We start from the raw sequence: 15057 nt of genomic DNA, 5'->3' as shown, positions 1-15057 counted from the left end.
AAATAAAGTACACAACCAAGTACTTCTGGTTAACCTCCACCCCGGATGTGCCTGACTTGAATCTGACCGCTATTATTTTTGCGACCATTGAAAAAAATCAAATCTTTATAACTTGGTTTCTTATTTCGAAAAAATATTGTTGCCATATTCAAAAAGAAGCAGCACACAATTGTTAATCCAACGGTGTCAACAATAAAATGTCGAGAAGACGGCACAGTGACGGAGATGATGGTAAGTTAGTTACTTCGAGGCTAACGGTATAACGTTTGCTGAAGCCCGCGAGAGTTGATGCTGCTAGCTCTGTCAATGTGTGCATGCTAGCCAAATAGCTAGCTAACCACCTTGATTGCTAACTAAATCATTGTAGCTAGTCATTTCAATTAGCTAACGGTGACTGTATCGGTTCATACTTGTATGTGACACTTTAAAACAAGTTTTTCGCAAGTCATTGGCAGTTTTCCAGCACCCCATTATTGGCTAGCTAGTTAGCCTGATGGATTAGCATAGCCCTTGCTTTTAGCCGGTTAACTAGAAATTGCCTAGCAAACTACCTTTCGTTCCCCATCACATAAAGCAAAAACACTTCTTTATCCTACCATTACGTTAAACATTTGACCAACCTATAATGTGATATATAGCTAACGTTATTCTCTTGTTGTTAATTAACAACTGTTAATAGTATTTCAGACCTTGGGGGCGGCAACCATGCCAAAAAGTTGTTTATCTCGCTAGCTGGCTATCCTCTGCCATTTACCCCACAGACAGCGGATGTTCAAAATAATGATTAATGAAATGAACTAGTTAGTTAGTAACTTGTTACACCACTGAAGGATAACGTTTTTAAAGAGCTAAGTATATTTGAGCTAGCACAAAATACTACATTGAAGGAAGGCTTTATCTAAGACTGTATATGGTCCATCTCCCCATCATCCGTCCTGTATGTCTCTGTCTGATTTCAAGGAGGCCAATCTCACAAAAGAAGGAGAACGTCTGAGCCCATTGAGATTGAGGATCGCCTGGAATCACTGATATGTCGAGTGGGAGAAAAGGTAATAGGGCTTTGCAGTAAGTGTGGGGATGTTTTCTGCATGATACCCATGTGTGTATTTTCTCACTCACTATACTTTTTTTTGCCTGATTTGACCCCAGAAATCACCAGATATGTTGCCCTACAACAATTTCTTCATTTGCAGAGTACCTCTTCCCTGGAAAGCAATTTGGAAGGTCTTGCAGGTGTCTTGGAAGCCGACCTCCCCAATTACAAAAACAAAATCCTCCGCATTTTGTGTGCTGTGTAAGCTATTGGAAGTTATTCTAATACATTTGAAGGACTTTTAGTTAAAAAAATTAAAAACATGGAATGAGTAGGTGTGTCCAAACTTTTGACTGGTACTGTAATTGTGTGTCTGCTTTTGACAGGGCTCGACTTCTACCCGAGAAGCTGACAGTGTACACAACATTAGTGGGCCTTCTCAATGCCAGGAACTACAACTTTGGCGGGGAGTTTGTGGAGGCCATGATCCGACAACTCAAAGAGACCTTGAAGGCCAACCTGTACACCGAAGCGCTTTACCTAGTAAGTGTTTGGTGCAATAAAATAATTAGTCCACAGGCTCACCAAGGCAATTTTCTTTCAAAGTAATTACAGATGCATTACAATCATGTTTGACGTTATGCTAAACAATGGTTTCCAACACCCTGGCTTCCCTCTTTTCTCCAGGTGCGCTTCCTCTGTGACCTGGTGAACTGCCATGTGATCGCTGCCCCCTCCATGGTGGCCATGTTTGAGAACTTTGTTAGTGTCACTCAGGAGGAAGATGTGCCACAGGTAACATCTTATTGATGCATTTTAAACCCTTGAATTGTATGAAAGTATATTCAGTTTAGTTTTAGGATTGGTACATTTGAACTGTTTTCCCTGTTCCCAGGTGCGCTCGGACTGGTTTGTCTATGTTGTACTCTCCAGTCTCCCCTGGGTTGGGAAGGAACTCTATGAGAAGAAGGATGTGGAGATGGACAGGCTCCTAAACCAGATTGACGGTTACCTCAAGTATGCTTCCCCCCTCTTAGTTTGGTATTAACATGTCTTTCTGGCTCTTTCCTAGTTGAGGAACTGTGTATGATGTAATGCAACTGAAATTCATGAGTATTTTGAGGGAGACTCCTTTGTCAACTGCACTCAATAGTGGTGAGACGGTCATGGTGACACCAATCTGTTTTTTTAGGAGGCGACTGAAGACTCATGTCCCCATGCTTCAGGTTTGGACAGCAGAGAAGCCACACCCACAAGAGGAGGTAAGTAAGAGATATGTGTTCATATATGTTATTCCTCTGTCATAACCATCATAACCTTCACCTCTTCCTGGCTCGCCCTCAGTACCTGGACTGCCTGTGGGCTCAGATCCAGAAGCTGAAGAAGGACCGCTGGCAGGAGCGCCACATCCTGCGGCCGTACATTGCCTTTGACAGCGTGCTGTGTGAGGCCCTGCAGCACAACCTGCCACCCTTCACCCCACCTGCCCACATGCCCGACTGCCAGTACCCCATGCCCCGCGTCATCTTCCGCATGTTCGACTACACCGATGCCCCCGAGGTACCGTGTAGTACTCCCTCGCTCAGACCAGAGAAAGAGGAATGTTTGGGGATGGGGTGGCCTTTTTGGAATGCTCCGACTAGTCTTTCTCTCTCCCTGACCACAGGGTCCCGTCATGCCAGGCAGCCACTCTGTGGAGAGGTTTGTGATTGAGGATAACCTTCACAACATCATCAAGTCCCACTGGAAAGAGAGGAAGACCTGGTGAGCTGCTGTACTTTCCAATTGACTTGTTTATGTGTTCTCTTGTTGTGCGAGTGAGTCATTTATGACTCGTAATTGATCGAACAACTTATTATTTGTTTCCAGTGCTGCGCAGTTGCTCAGCTATCCAGGGAAAAACAAGATCCCACTCAACTATCACATTGTGGAGGTAAGCCCATTACTGCTTCATATCAAGGTTTCATATCAATAAGAGGACATGATCGAAGTCGACGCTTCGGTTCCTCTTTCCCTCTCTTCTGCCAGGTGATCTTTGGAGAGCTCTTCCAGCTGCCCTGTCCCCCCCACATCGACGTCATGTACACCACACTGCTCATCGAGCTCTGCAAGCTGCAGCCAGGCTCCCTGCCTCAAGTTGTATCCTTCTCCCCACTACTGGGACTACCCATTACAGTCTAGTAAAGGGCACACTGAATGGGTGGTCCATCACAGAAATGCTTGTTTTGAATACTTAAGAAATACATTTTTGTCCTATGCCAAAATTTGAGAATAGTGGGAAACCAAGTTACACAAAATGGCATGGGAAAGACATTTACATTTAAGTCATTTAGCAGACGCTCTTATCCAGAGCGACTTACAAATTGGTGCTTTCACCTTATGACATCCAGTGGAACAGCCACTTTACAATAGTGCATCTAAATCTTTTAAGGGGGGGGGGGGTGACCCTACAATTTTTTGGACCACAAGTAATTATTTTGTCAGGCTTGGATACCTGTTTTACATCAACCGTGAGCGTTAACCCCTTAACAGCCTCCTCCCAGTTGGCCCAAGCCACAGAGATGATGTACATGAGACTGGACACTATGAACACTACTTGCATAGACCGACTCCTCAACTGGTTCTCCCACCATTTGAGCAACTTTCAGTTCCGATGGAGCTGGGACGACTGGTAAGATCAGCTGTCTATCACACAGCTTTTCATTTTATTTAGTTGGAACCCCTACTTATTATATTGAAATACTTATTTACTATTCCAATCAAATACATGTTCTTCTCCAAAGGACGGACTGTTTAGCGCTGGATGCAGACAAGCCCAAGCCCAAGTTTGTCAAGGAGGTTCTGGAGAAATGCATGAGGTATTTCCATTCAGATCCACTATAACTGTGTTGCACCCAGATTGTTTTGAATCATACATGGGGAGGGATGTGTTATAGAGTCTGTCCCTGTAAACTGACCAATCGGCTTTTTGTTCTCGACCTCCAGGCTCTCCTATCATCAGCGGATAGTGGACATCGTCCCGCCCACTTTCTCAGCCCTCATCCCAGCCGACCCCATCTTCTTTTACAAATACCAAGATGAGGCCAACAGTAAGTACACTGCCTCTCCAGGGGCCATTCATTTATGTATTCTTGAATATATTTCTGTAAACTTCTGTCTGTTGGTGCATCATAGCCTGGGGACTAAGATGACTCTATTGTGCTCATAATTGGTCTGCCATTTATTTGATTTTTTTTTCTGTTGGATTGTAAGAGTGTGATCACAAGTGGCAGCCTTTTGAGGGTAAAGCTCAAATAAACCCCAGGGGTAACACTTCACATTAGTGTTGTTATTCCAGTGAAACTGTTATGGAACAGATGTAATTAGCCTGTAACAGGAAAGAAGTTCACTCAGCTTAATCTAAGTAACTATTGGCGTAAGCACCATCGGAAATACAACACGACACCTCTGCCTTTGTCCAGGTGCGCTGCCAGGATATGCCGTGGCCATAACGGTGGGCAACGCCATCAAGAACCGGGCCTCCAACGAGGAGATCCTCACCGTGCTCAAAGACGTGCCAAACCCCAACCAGGAAGATGACGATGGTCAGTTAGCCCCAAAGCACTCACCTTCTCAGTGTCCCTATATCCTACATACACTCATTACAGTACTGTACACCATAGGGATATGTTCTGCTCATTTCTCACTCGCTCCTCCTTTGTCTGTTTCCAGATGAGGGTGAGGGCTTCAACCCCCTAAAGATAGAGGTGTTCCTGCAGACTCTCCTCCATCTCGCTGCCAAGTCCTTCAGCCACTCCTTCAGTGCCCTGGCCAAGTGAGTGCCTGTTATGCCGACCCACACCCTCCATTTCTGTGCCCTCCTCTGTGCCACAGAAAAGGATGGCATTGTTCAGCCTTGAGGCTTAGTGTAGCATCGCTATGATACCAGGCAGTTGAATGAACGGTGGGAATCGGTCTTCTGTTGAGTTTTGCGCGTGTTGTCTGCGTGTACAACCCCTAAAGTGTCCTGTTTCCATCTGCCAGGTTCCATGAGATTCTGAAGGTCCTGACGGACTGTGACGAGGGCAAGCTGCACATCCTCCGGGTGGTCTACGAGGTCTGGCGGAACCACCCACAAGTGAGACCGACCACCCATCTCCGTCACCTACACTAGAACCCTCATTTCCACAGAGTTAATATAGATTTTGTGAATTGTGATGTGACCATAGTGTGTATGGAGAAATATCAGTCTGTAGTGTAACTGTGCAGTTGACCTTTCTCTGTCTGTGCAGATGATCTCTGTGCTGGTGGACAAGTTGATCCGTACACAGATTGTAGATTGTGCAGCTGTAGCCAACTGGCTCTTCTCCCCAAACATGGCTCATGAATTTACCAGGTGGGTGTTAAACCCTCTCTGCGTGTGTGCCCGCACACGCACGTTTGCTGTGTCTTCCTTTGATTTAAATCAGATCATGCAAATATCTCGATCAATAGTTTTCAATTAACCTACTATGTACTACAGTATAAAAAAAAATCCACTGTTTTGAAATTAACAAACTCATTTTTACTCCATGCTTGGCCGTGTGGTGGGCAGGTTTTACGTGTGGGAGATTCTGCACTCCACCATCCGTAAGATGAACAAACACGTCCAGAAGATTCAGAAAGAGCTGGAGGAGGCCAAGGATAAGCTGGAGAGGCAACAGCATAAGAAGGTAGGCAGCAGGAGTGTGTCCTATCAACCGCTGCTGTCAACACTGACTCTTTATAGACTCTTTAAATGCACGAATCGACCAGCCGCATTACTCTGAATATTGTACTGATTGTGCCAGTAGTTTCTCTTCCAAGGTTTGCACAAAGCAGAATGTTCCCTTGTCTATATATAGTGACCTTTTTAGATTGCGCACTAGTTTTGCTTTCTAAACATGCATCACACGTGGTATTTTCAAAACCAACACATTTAATTTGGCCTTGAATGGACAGACTGTCCCTTTCAAACATATTTAAACATTTGAATTAGTTTAGTCTGTGTTTGCTGATAATAGACATTACCAGTAGATGTCAGTGCTGCCACCATTTTTAAAGGGACGAGAGGAGCCAAATACGCAAATAAGATTCACTCTTTCTCCCCCTCAATCTCTCTCGTGTGTTTGTCTCTCTCCCCTCCCTATCTCAGCAGAAGGACAGTGGCGATGAGGAGGACATGGAGAAGAACAGTGAGGATGAGGACGGTCAGCTGGAGGAGCAGATCGAGCGTCTGCAGGAGAAGGTGGAGTCGGCCCAGAGTGAGCAGAAGAACCTCTTCCTGGTCATCTTCCAGGTAGTGCATGGGCAATAAATCTTTGAAGTTAAATGTACAATGTCGGCAACATGGTTTCCTGTTTTTGTTTTCAACTGTTCAGCGCTTTCAGTGATGCTGAGGAGAGGACAGTAGACAGGATGTCACTCCAACGTGTTTTGTATGAGTCCATAGTACCCAGCCTGATTTCATCCTTTTTTCCCCCTTCTAATCTTTGTCCCTCTCTTCTGTCCCCGCAGCGCTTCATCATGATGCTGACGGAGCACCTGGTGCGCTGCGAGACAGGCAGTGTGGACTTCAGCACGCCCTGGTACAAGAACTGCATCGAGAGGCTGCAACAGATCTTCCTCATGGTATTAGCTAGCCTTTCTCGCCTCGGCCGTCAGTCTGACGGGCCCTGTTCGTTCAATTCCATGTCATTTCAAGGTCAACTGATGTTCATGTGGTTCTTTTGTGTTTTCTTTGTAGCATCATGTGACCATCCAGCAGTACATGGGGACCCTGGAGAACCTGCTGTTCACCGCCGAGCTTGACCACCACATCCTAGCTGTTTACCAGCAGTTCTGTGCCCTGCAGCTCTGAGACCCTGCACACACACCATTACTTTACATATGCCATACTCTATATATATACACACACACACACACACACTTGCATCAAGATGTCCTCATTACTTTTTAATTTTTATTTTATGTATGAGTGCCATTGACGGTATTAACTATAAAAGACCATATTTGAAGGAGGATTTGTTTATTTGGTGAAGTAGTACATTTGACAGATGTTAGAATCTGTCTCTCGGGTCTTATGCCATTTCTTTTGTATTGTTTTTTTTCTTTCTCCCCCTTCATTTTGCTGTTCATTTTTACCACGTTACTCGTAGCCCTATTAAGGTGGCTCTTTTAAAAAAGAACTGAGGTTGCAACAAGGCAGAGGGTGGCTTTCAGTGTTGCTCAGGCGAGCCTGAATCCAGAGTGTTCTATTTTTTTTAGATGTATTTTATGTGAATTGAAATTGGGGAAATGATTCAAACTCCTGTAGAGTCTTATCTGCCTGTATTATCTGTATGGTGTCTACTGAGGGGAGTGCAGTTCTGTTTGTCACTGTGTAACACTTTGGAACAGTGATGAAATAAATACACTGAAACGGCTTCCTCTTACAAAAAAAAAATCTATCTTTCTTAACTTTAGAACTTTTAGATAAATGGCTCATTTTATCAGCTGCCTGTATCTTGGTTGGGGTGTATGCATGTGGTAAATGGCACATAATAGTATCCAGGAGAAATGAAAGTGTTTTGACAATTCACTAAGTTGTATGTATTTAGAAGTGAATTAAACCAATGACTGACATGGTGGTTTATTTGACTATAAAGTATATTTACAGGAGCAGTTTAAAATACCAAATTTACACAATTGAATGTGTAAAAGAATTTGGTACTGACAAAAAATGTGCCATCATTCAAATGGACCTGGAATATTATTTTATGAACTAGTCTGTACACCCCACAAGCATACATGTCCACCACCATCACAGTTTAATTCCGTTGAAATGTCAGTCAATTCAGGTATTGGATTACTTTTGCATCATACATTTAATGTCCAACTTAACAGACCGAGCCGAAATGACCTCCACTTTGCTCCGCATCAGTGCAAACGGTGCGGTGCATAAGATGCTATTCATCTTAGAGTATACCTGTATAAAAAGGAAAGCCCCGTTTCAAATCGAGTAACTTATGATCACTGTTTACCACCACCGTTTAAGCAATATTAAATATCGCTATTGTCAAAACTGTAATCATTCACTTGGGACGAGAGAATGAAGCAGTATAGCAAAGGTAGAAATTACCTTTCAGTTACATTCAGTGCTTCTGAAATGATGCTAGTGATCTCAAAGCAGTTCAGTTAACCCCTGACCTGTTCCTACTTTTGGTCAGAGTTTGACGTGCTGTCACAGGTTGCCAGAGTTGGCTTTTTTCCACCAGCTTGTGCCTCAGCATCCAGTCTCCTGTACTTCGTGTGGAAGAAGATAACGAAGCAGCAGGTAAAGACACTGAACAGGCCTGCCATCACCAGCATGGGCACTGTGGAGACGTACACAGAAAAAGACAAGTCAATGACTGGAGCTAAGACATTTTCAGACATTTCTACAGGAACTAATCACAGTGTGTGTGTTTTCGAGAGAATAACGCTGCTAGAGCCACTGCAAAGCACCAGACAATAACAATACAGACTTGTTCCTCTTTATCAAGTCCCCAGAGGATATCATTATGTTAAATTTAGAAATAAGAGTGGCAACTTAACTTAACTGAACATAACCTCCGGCATCACTGTGTTTTGGCCTTGGGCACGTAATTTATTTTTGGAGGGCAATATTTTTTTATGTATTTGTAAAATAAACTATAGCTTGTCAGGGCACCTGTCCCCTCAATTTCAATGGAAATATGTATTTGCAACATACAGTACCAGGCAAAAGTTTGGACACACCTACTCATTCAAGGGTTTTTATTCATGTTTACTATTTTCAACATTGTACAATTATAGTGAAGACATCAAAACTATGACATAACACATATGGAATTATGTAGTCCCCCAAAAAGTGTTAAACAAATCAAAATATAATTTATATTTGAGATTCTTCAAAGTAGCCACCCTTTGCCTTGATGACAGCTTTGCACGCTCTTGGCATTCTCTCAACCAGCTTCACCTGGAATGATTTTCCAATAGTCTTGAAGGAGTTCCCACATATGCTGAGCACTTGTTGGCTGCTTTTCCTTCACTCTGCAGTCCAACTCATCCCAAACCATCTCAATTGGGTTGAGGTCAAGTGATTGTGGAGGCTAGGTCATCTGATGCAGCACTCCATCACTCTCCTTCTTGGTCAAATAGCCCTTAGACAGCCTGGAGGTGTGTTGTGTCATTGTCCTGGTGAAAAATAAATTATAGTCCCACAAAATGTAAACCAGGTGTGATGGCGTATCACTGCAGAATGCTGTGGTAGTCATACTGGTTATGTTTGCCTTGAATTCTAAATAAATCCCTGACAGTGTCACCAGCAAAGCAGCCCCACACCATCACACCTCCTCCTCCATGCTTCACGGAGGGAACCACACATGCGGAGATCATCCGTTCACCTACTCTGCGTCTCACAATGACACGGCGGTTGGAACCAAATTTGGACTCATCAGCCCAAAGGACAGATTTCCGCCGGTCTAATGTCCATTGCTCGTGTTTCTTAGCCCAAGCAAGTCTCTTCTTATTATTGGTGTCCTTTAGCAGTGTTTTTTTTGCAGCAATTCGACCGTGAAGGCCTGATTCACACAGTCTCCTCTTAACAGTGCCACAATACAGTGCCACTGACACGGCCCGCTACCAAAACCTGCGGGCTCTCCTTCACCGCAACCAACGTGAGTAAAACATTTAAACATGTTAACCCTCGCAAGGCTGCCGGCCCAGACGGCATCCCTAGACTCGTCCTCAGAGAATGCGCACAGCAGCTGGCTGGTGTGTTTACGGACATATTCAATCAATCCCTATCCCAGCCTGCTCTTCCCACATGCTTCAAGAGAGCCACCACTGTTCCTGTTGCCAAGAAAGCTAAGGTAACTGAGCAAAACGACTATCACTCACTTCCGTCATCATGAAGTGCTTTGAGAGACTACATTTACATTTACATTTAAGTCATTTAGCAGACTAGTCAAGGATCATGTCACCTCCACCCTACCTGACACCCTAGACCCACTCCAATTTGCTTACCGCCCCAATAGGTCCACAGACGATGCAATCTCAATCACACTGCACACTGCCCTAACCCATCTGGACAAGAGGAATACTTATGTAAGAATGTTGTTCATCGATTACAGCTCAGCAGTTAACACCATAGTACCCCCCAAACTCGTCATTAAGCTCGAGACACTGGGCCTCGACCCCGCCCTGTGCAACTGGGTCCTGGACTTTCTGACGGGCCGCCCCCAGGTGGTGAGTATAGGAAACAACCTCCACCCCGCTGATCCTCAACACTGGGGCCCCACAAGGGTGCGTGCTCAGCCCTCTCCTGTACTCCCTGTTCACCCATGACTGCGTGGCCATGCACGCCTCCAACTCAATCATCAAGTTTGCAGACGACACAACAGTAGTAGGCTTGATTACCAACAACGACGAGACGGCCTACAGGGAGGAAGTGAGGGCCCTCAGAGTATGGTGTCAGGAAAATAACCTCACACTGAACGTCAACAAAACAAAGGAGATGATTGTGGACTTCAGGAAACAGCAGAGGGAGCACCCCCCTATCCACATCGACGGGATAGTAGTGGAGAAGGTGGAAGGTTTTAAGTTCCTCGGCGTACACATTACGGACAAACTGAAATGGTCTACCCACACAGACAGCGTGGTGAAGAGGGCCATCAGACTGTTAAACAGCCATCACTAACATTGAGTGGCTGCTGCCAACATACTGACTAAAATCTCTAGCCACTTTAATAATTAAACATTGGATGTAATAAATGTCACTTCAAACAATGCCACTTTATATAATGTTTACATACCCTACATTACTCATCTCATATGTATATACTGTACTCTATACCATCTACTGCATCTTGCCTATGCCGTTCAGCCATCGCTCATCCATACATTTTTATGTACATATTCTTATTAATTCCTTTACACTTGTGTGTGAAATTGTTAGATTACTTGTTAGATATTACTGCACGGTCGGAACTAGAAGCACAAGTATTTCGCTAAACTCACATTAACATCTGCTAACCATGTGTATGTGACCAATAACATTTGATTTGATTTGATTTGTTGAGATGTGTCTGTTACTTGAACTCTGTGAAGCATTTATTTGGGCTGCAATTTCTGAGGCTGGTAACTCTAATGAACTTATCCTCTGCAGCAGAGGTAACTCTGGGTCTTCCTTTCCTGTGGAGGTCCTCATGAGAGCTAGTTTCATCATCAGTTTCATCAAAGTTCCAAATTGACTGACCTTCATGTCTCAAAGTAATGATGGACTGTCGTTTCTCTTTGCTTATTTGAGCTGTTCTTTCCATAATAGGGACTTGGTCTTTTACCAAATAGGTCTATCTTCTGTATACCACCTCTACCTAACACTTTTTTTGGTTACTACATGATTCCATGTGTTATTTCACAGTTTTGATGTCTTCACTATTATTCTACAATGTAGAAAATTGTGAAAATAAAGAAAAACCCTGGAATGAGTTGTGTCCAAACTTTTGACTGGTACTGTATTTTGTTAGCTGTGGCAAAGCATGTGTTGTCTAGGATGCCGTTTCAGCCAACATTTTGGTCTGCCACATGCATCTTGTGTTATTTTCATACAGATGCAAAGTCTTACCTGCTAACAAAACAACCAATAGCTGTAATTGCCTGCAGAAATGTAATGGTGGGCAACCATACCTCAATTAGCATTCATATACTATTTTAATCCCTCCGATACATATGGTAGTTCTTGACTTACCCCTCCAACTCAAGGCCGCATCCCCTCCTACAGAACAGGTAGAGAAGGCCGAGTAGGCCATTGGTTTGGTCAACCCCTGAAGAAGCAGTATATAGATAACTGACTGGATCTGTCTGAAAAAACAAAAACAAGCACATTCTTGTTAACACATAGCCCTTTATTCACACTCTTGCTCTTTAGTCTATGTTCTTCTTGTATGAAACAGTGTATCAGACAGATGTACCCTGATATAAATATCAGGCCTGCTGAGGTGGCCTCCCCAACTGGGTAGGAGCACTCCACAGACAACTCCATGGCAACCGGGTAAATGGAGAAGCCGAAAAAGCCGAAGAGCGAACAAGCAACGGCCACGGCTATTCCCTGATTCCGCATCTGAGATACCTGGTAGGGGGAAACACACACACACACAAGGATGAGAAGGTGTTACACACAAAACTGCTTGGTAAAAATAGAAGATCGTAAAGAGGATAATGGTACCAACAGAGAGGGCTGCTGTGCTTCTAGCTCATAGGAAAATGTGCAGTATTTAGTTTTTTAATGTATTATTTATTACATTATTAGACCACACATTTTTTTTTTTGTTATTACATACATCCGGGAAGAACTACTGAATATCAGAGCGGCGGTAACTCACCAGCACTACCAGCATTACAACCAGGAATATGACTTTCCCAAAGCGAATCCTTTGTTCGCACCCCTCAGGGCAATTTAACTGATTCCAGAGTCCGACCCAAAACACCGCCGGCAGAGGAGAGGTACTCGGAGTGGTCTTCTAGTTCGCTAATGTTCAGTCTCTGGATAATAAAGTTGATGAGCTCAAAGTGAGGATTTCTTTCCAGAGAGACATCAGGGATTACAACATACTCTGTTTCACGGAAACTTTGCTCTCTCGGGATATACTGTATGGGGAAGTCCAGCCAGCTGAGTTCTCAGTTGACTGCGCAGACACTAATAAATATCTCTCCGGGAAGAAGAAGATGTGCGGTGGTGTTTAGAGACTCATGGTGTGATTGTTCACCCGACCTAGAATACCTCAAAATCAAATGCAGACCGTATTACCGCCCAATAGAATTCTCTTCGGTTATAGTCACAGCCGTGTATATTCCCCTTCAAGCCAATATCACGACGGCCCTCAAAGAACTTCACAGGACTTTATGCAAACTGGAAACCACATATCCTGAGGCGACATTTATTGCAGTTGGGGATTTTAACCGAGCAAATTTTTGAAAAAATAATGTCGAAGTTCTATCAACACATTGACTGTAGTACTCGCGCTGCTAAAGCACTCGACCACTTCTACTCCAACTTCCGGGATGCCTACAAGGCCCTCCCCCGCCCTCCTTCGGCAAATCTGACCATGACTCCATTTTGCTCCTCCCTTCCTATAGGCAGAAACTCAAATGTGTGACTGTGACTGTGAATATTAAAACCTACACTAACCAGAAACCGTGAATAGAAGGCATAATTCACACAAAACTGAAAGCGCGAACCACAGCATTTAGAAATATGGCAAGGTGACTGGGAATAAGGCAGAATACAAACGGTGTAGTTATTCCCTCCGTAAGGCAATCAAACAGGCAAAATGTTAGTACAGAGACAAAGTGGAGTTGCAATTCAACAGCTCAGACACGAAACGTACGTATGTGGCAGGGTCTACAGACAATCACGGACTACAAAAGGAAAATCAGCCACGTCGCAGACACCATTGTCTTGATTCCGGACAAGCTAAACACCTTCTTCGCCCGCTTTGAGGGTAACACAGTGCCACCGACTTGGCCCGCTACCAAGGAATGTGGGCTCTGCTTCTCCGTGGCCGAAGTGTGTAAGACATTTAAGCGTGTTAGCCCTCGCAAGGCTGCCAGTCCAGACAGCATCCCCAGCCCCGTCATCAGAGCATGCGCAGACCAGCTGTCTGGAGTGCTTACAGACATATTCAATCTCTCCCTAACCCAGTCTGCTGTCCCCAAATGCTTCAAGATGTCCACCATTGTTCCTGTACCCAAGAAAGCAAAGGTAACTGAACTAAATTACTATCGACCCATAGCAGTCAATTCTGTCATCATGAAATGCTTTGAGAGACTAGTCAAGGATTATATCACCTCTACCTTACCTGTCACCCTAGACCCATTTCAATTTGCTTACCGCCGGAATAGATCCACAGACGATGCAATTGCCATCACACTGAACACTGTCCTATCCCATCTGGACAAGAGGAATACCTATGTAAGAATGCTGTTCATTGACTATAGCTCAGCATTCAACACCATAGTACCCACCAAGCTCATCTTCCCCAGGTGGTGAAGGTAGAAAACAACACCTCCACTTCGCTGATCCTCAACACTGGGGCCCCACAAGGGTGTGTGCTCAGCCCCCTCCTGTACTCCATTTTCACCCATGACTGCGTGGCTACGCATGCCTCCAACTCAATCATCAAGTTTGCAGACAACACAACAGTAGTGGGCTTGATTACCAACACTAACAATACAGCCTACAGGGAGGAGGTGAGGGCTCCCGGAGTGTGGCGACAGGAATATAACCTCTCACTCAACGTCAACAAAACAAAGGAGATGATCGTGGACTCCAGGAAACAGCAGAGGGAGCACCCCCCTATTATCCATATCAACAGGACAGCAGTGGAGAAGGTGTAAAGATTCGGCGCCTCTTCAACCTCAGGAGGTGGAATAAATTTGAGTGGCACCGCACAAACTTTTACAGATGCACAATTGAGAGCATCCTGTTGCCTGGTACTGGAGAGTATCACCGCCTGGTACTGCAACTGCACCACCAGCAAATCCAGAGGGTGGTTTGGTCTGCCCAACGCATCACCGGGGGCAAACAACCTGCCCTCCAGGACACCTACAGCACCCATGTCACAGGGAGGCCAAAAAGATCATCAAGGACAACAACCACCCGAGCCACTGCCTGTTCATCATGCTATCATCAAGAAGGCTAGGTCAGTACAGGTGCATCAAAGCTGGGACCGAGAGACTGAAAAACAGCTTCTATCTCAAGGCCATCAGACTGTTAAATAGCCATCGCTAGCACATTAGAGGCTGCTGCCTATAGACTTTAAATCACTGGCCATTTAAATAAATGGAACACTAGTCACTTTAGTAATGTTTACATATTTTGCATTACTCATCTCATATGTATATAATGTATTCTATTTTACTGTATCTTAGTCTTTGCCGCTCTGACATTCCTTGTCCATACATTTATATATTCTTAATTCCATTCATTTACTTAGATTTGTGAGTATAAGCTGTATGTTGTCAAA

General features: G+C 44.3%; 2 protein-coding genes across 4 annotated transcripts in view; one reads left to right on the top strand and one right to left on the bottom strand.

Annotated features, from left to right (window-relative positions):
• Window positions 1-50: 50 nt before the first annotated feature.
• On the top strand, window positions 51-7455 carry LOC115129506 (nuclear cap-binding protein subunit 1-like). 2 transcript variants are annotated; one of them, XM_029659922.2, is made up of 22 exons: window positions 51-231; window positions 961-1049; window positions 1194-1294; window positions 1420-1576; window positions 1721-1828; window positions 1929-2050; window positions 2226-2295; window positions 2378-2593; window positions 2700-2797; window positions 2903-2966; window positions 3062-3172; window positions 3577-3704; window positions 3817-3891; window positions 4019-4122; window positions 4495-4617; window positions 4745-4847; window positions 5057-5150; window positions 5305-5408; window positions 5607-5724; window positions 6189-6329; window positions 6548-6661; window positions 6777-7455. In XM_029659922.2, exons 1-22 carry the CDS (start codon window positions 198-200, stop codon window positions 6888-6890), a joined length of 2388 nt encoding a protein of 795 aa, XP_029515782.1. In that variant the 5' UTR covers window positions 51-197; the 3' UTR covers window positions 6891-7455. The 2 variants fall into 2 exon arrangements, with proteins under 2 accessions (XP_029515782.1, XP_029515781.1); XM_029659921.2 differs by having other exon boundaries at window positions 52-231; window positions 6186-6329.
• The window catches only part of LOC115129507 (solute carrier family 49 member A3-like), a 26940-nt gene continuing 18847 nt past the window's right edge, over window positions 6965-15057 (bottom strand). The window contains exons 8-10 of one of the 2 annotated variants that reach the window (XM_029659923.2): window positions 12004-12161; window positions 11781-11893; window positions 6965-8385 (exon numbers count right to left, since the gene is read on the bottom strand). In XM_029659923.2, the coding sequence (XP_029515783.1) occupies window positions 8225-8385; window positions 11781-11893; window positions 12004-12161 (432 nt within the window). In that variant the 3' untranslated portion in view covers window positions 6965-8224. The remainder of the gene's footprint in view (window positions 8386-11780; window positions 11894-12003; window positions 12162-15057) is intronic. The other variant, XM_029659924.2, reaches the window with a different exon arrangement.

This window comes from Oncorhynchus nerka, linkage group LG5 (assembly GCF_034236695.1).
Source record: "Oncorhynchus nerka isolate Pitt River linkage group LG5, Oner_Uvic_2.0, whole genome shotgun sequence".
NCBI classification, from domain to species: Eukaryota; Metazoa; Chordata; class Actinopteri; order Salmoniformes; family Salmonidae; genus Oncorhynchus; species Oncorhynchus nerka.
This window is presented reverse-complemented; position numbering and strand designations above follow the sequence as displayed.